General features: G+C 42.8%; 1 protein-coding gene across 2 annotated transcripts in view; it reads left to right on the top strand.

Annotated features, from left to right (window-relative positions):
- Positions 1–3,322, top strand: part of CTNND2 (catenin (cadherin-associated protein), delta 2) — a 1,564,764-nt gene that overhangs the window by 1,482,733 nt on the left and 78,709 nt on the right. For both annotated transcript variants that reach the window (XM_006893173.1, XM_006893172.1), the window contains one exon: positions 983–1,067. In XM_006893173.1, coding sequence (XP_006893235.1) covers positions 983–1,067 — 85 coding nt within the window. The remainder of the gene's footprint in view (positions 1–982; positions 1,068–3,322) is intronic.

The following is a 3,322-nucleotide window of genomic DNA, read 5'->3' as shown; positions in this document are numbered from 1 at the left end:
CCACAACCTCACCAGCATTTGTTGCTTGCTGTTCTGTTAAATTTTGCTATTCTGACTGGGGTGAGATGATATCTCATAGTTGTTTTAATGTTGTTATATTTTTTAAAAACATTCTTCTACTTTGTACATCACTCTTTGTCAGTTTGCTGTACTGAGGTAATCTGGGTTTACTGTGATGCTGAACTTTGAGCCTTTGAGGTGTCAAATACCATAAGGGTTTCCCATTGTGGACAGTGTTTCGTGGAGCTCCCAGTTGTAAAACAGGTTTGGAAGCAGGAGTGGCATCCACTTCCTAAACCACATGCCTATGGAAACTCTATGAACTTGGAGAAACGAAGATAGGTATAGAAAGGCATTAGGTCTTTAGTTCATAGGGTCCCTGTGAGTCATGCTTGACTCAAGGGCGATCAACAGCAGCAACAACAGTGTATGGGGATGATAATACGAAACAAAATGTGAGCAGAGGAATGCATGAAACACAATGCATGTAAACAAAACAACGTATACAACTTTTATATGCAAAGTAATATAAAATTTAAAACATTTCTCTTTATTTTTTCCTTTTTTTATATGGAACATTACATTCACATTTTAAGAAGCCAGGGGCTGTTGAACCAATTATAACTCATGATACTCTCATATTTCAGAAAAGAGTTGTGTCCCATAGCGTTTCACTGGTTATTTTCTCAGAAATAGATTGCCAGGGCTTTCTTCTGAGTTGTCTCTGGGTGTATTAACACCTCTATCCTTTTGATTAGCAGTTGAGTGTTTAAACAGAGGCACCACCCAGGAGTCCCTACATTCTGAGTAAATGCCCACAGATTTATGCTTTGAAAAGGCTTTGCCTAAAAGTTCTCCCTGTCTCTGACCCTCATCAATGTGTGGATGCGAGTGGACTGGAGGTGACTAAGACAATGTTGATAGTGACCTGGAGCCCCACTGGCCACTCACAACCTTGCATTTCCTGTCTTTTCTCCATTAGACACTCTCCAAAGGTGGTCAAGGCAGCTTCTCAGGTCCTCAACAGCATGTGGCAGTACCGGGATCTGAGGAGTCTCTACAAAAAGGTAAGGCTGATTTAATCATCATGGCTCATGGGGTGCACAGATGCTGGGCCCAGGGTCACATCGTTGACCTTCATAAGATTTATCACAGACAAGAGTACTTATCCAACACAACTGAACAGAACAAAGATCAGGGAAGAGACAGAAAGGAACTCACTATGTTATCTCCTGAGACCTATAAAATTTGTCACCAGAAGTGCCTCCATCCATGGGATGTACCAACTTCCTTCAACATAGAAGAAATGAGCCTGATTTTCTTAACGTATTCTATGTTATTGTTGTTGTTGTTGTTCTGTGCCATCGAGTTGTTTGTGACTCATAGCAACCCTATGTACAAGAGCCCTAAATGCCATTCTATTCTGTGCCAACCTCGCTGCCTCAAACAGATTCATTCCCACCACTCCACTCACAGAATCGATCCGCCTCATCGAGGGTCTTCCTCTCCTGCGCCATCCCTCCACCCTCCCACACATGATGTCCCTCTCCAAGGACCCGTCCCTCCTTGAAAAATGCCCAAAGTATGTCAGACGAAGCTTCAGAATCCTTGGCTCCAAGGAGCATTCCGGCTTCACCCTCTCCAGGACAAACCTGTGTACATAGGGTTTTCGAAGGCCTGTAATTTCAGAAGTGGATGGTCAATCCTTCTTCTTAGTCTGTCTCAATTTTTAAATATATATAATAGTACCTGACAGACAAGCATTCTACAGAAAAGAGTGAATGAAAGACATTTACCAGTTAGAAAGACCAATATTCAATGTTGCTGCCCACCCAGCTACATGTTTGGTTGGTTTTGGGTTTTGGGGTTTGGTGTGTTTTCTTTGTCTTGTTATTTTGGTGTTTTTTTTTAAATCCACCCTTTCCCTACTCCACCACCAACCCTTCCTACTTTTGCTTACAACATTCAACACCCGTCTCCCATTGACCAGCCCCTGATGTGATGTCCTAAGTCTCAAGCAATCAGGATTCCTCTGATTCTGACCATGTCATGTTCCTGTCAGTCTCTTATGATGCAGTCAGTATGACTTCAATTTAAAGTTCTTAAGTACAACTGTCACATACAGCTTCTTTTCCTGGAAGATCCTGAGAAAAAGGGCCTCTTAAACTTCCACTCCAGGATTGGATTATTCTATAATAAACTAATAAACAATGTATGGAAGGATTTTTTTCAAGAAAGCAGTTTTGGAGGTTGTTGTTGTTGTTGTTGTTGTTATGTGCCATCAAGTCGCCTAGACAAATAAAATGCAAAGAGTAATTCAGTAAAGAGAAAAGGATAGACTCTCAGACGCGTTGAGTGGAAGACCCGTGGCCCTGGCTCCTGGGTCCTGGATTCCACCCTGTAACTCAGCACAGGGCTGTGGTTGTGGGCTGGCTCCCAACTCAGTGGAACCCCATGCACAGTGGGATCAGACCCCTGGGACACAGAGGGTTTTCACTGGCTAACTTTGAAAATAGATCCTCAGGACTTGATACCTAGTCTTTCTTTGTGGGAAAGCCCAACCATTTAGCATCCTAGTGACACATAAGACAGACAGGTAGTAGTGCATGAGGTTAATGGTCTGGGATCAAATCCGCATGGAGCCCCATATTTCTACCACTGGGCCACCATTGTACAGGGTAAAAGAGCTGATATTCTTAATGATGACCAGGAATAAGAGTGTCTCTTGAGGAAGGCCGGTATTTATATCATACATTCCATATGTTTTCATATCTGATGTGTTTCAAAAGAAAGAAGTTTTTATGCTCTATCTTACTTCCAAGTTCTGCTAAATAAAAGAGCCTATTTTGTTGCAGTTCTAATCAGTGGACACCACGTCAACTCTAGCCCATGGTGACCTGTGTGTGTGTCTGATTAAAACCATACTCCACAAGGTTTTCAAATGCTTAGTTTTAAGAAGCGCGTCACTACACCTTTCTTCTGCAGTATTTGTAGGTGAACTCAAATTAATAACCTTTCGGTTAGCATCTCGGTGTATGAAATGTTTGCACCACCCGAGGATTCCCTTTTTTTCTTTTTGATTGTTGTGATATGTTGCTGAGGAGATGTTGTTGTTTTTATGTGCCGTCGAGTCGCCCGCAACTCATAGCAACCCTATGTACAACAGCCCTAAACTCCACTCTGTCCTGTGCCAATCGCACTGTCTCTGACACTCCCATCCTAATTATCCAATCACTGAATCAATCCACCTCATAGAGGGCCTTCCTCTCCTGCGCTGTCCCTCCACCCTCCCAAACATGATGTCCCTCTCTAAGGACCGGTC

The sequence above is a fragment of the Elephantulus edwardii genome, unplaced genomic scaffold, assembly GCF_000299155.1.
Source record: "Elephantulus edwardii isolate Elephantulus edwardi_28Jun2011 unplaced genomic scaffold, EleEdw1.0 scaffold00125, whole genome shotgun sequence".
Taxonomy (NCBI): Eukaryota; Metazoa; Chordata; class Mammalia; order Macroscelidea; family Macroscelididae; genus Elephantulus; species Elephantulus edwardii.
The sequence above is the reverse complement of the archived record's forward strand: the minus strand, read 5'-3'. Positions and strand labels throughout refer to the sequence as shown.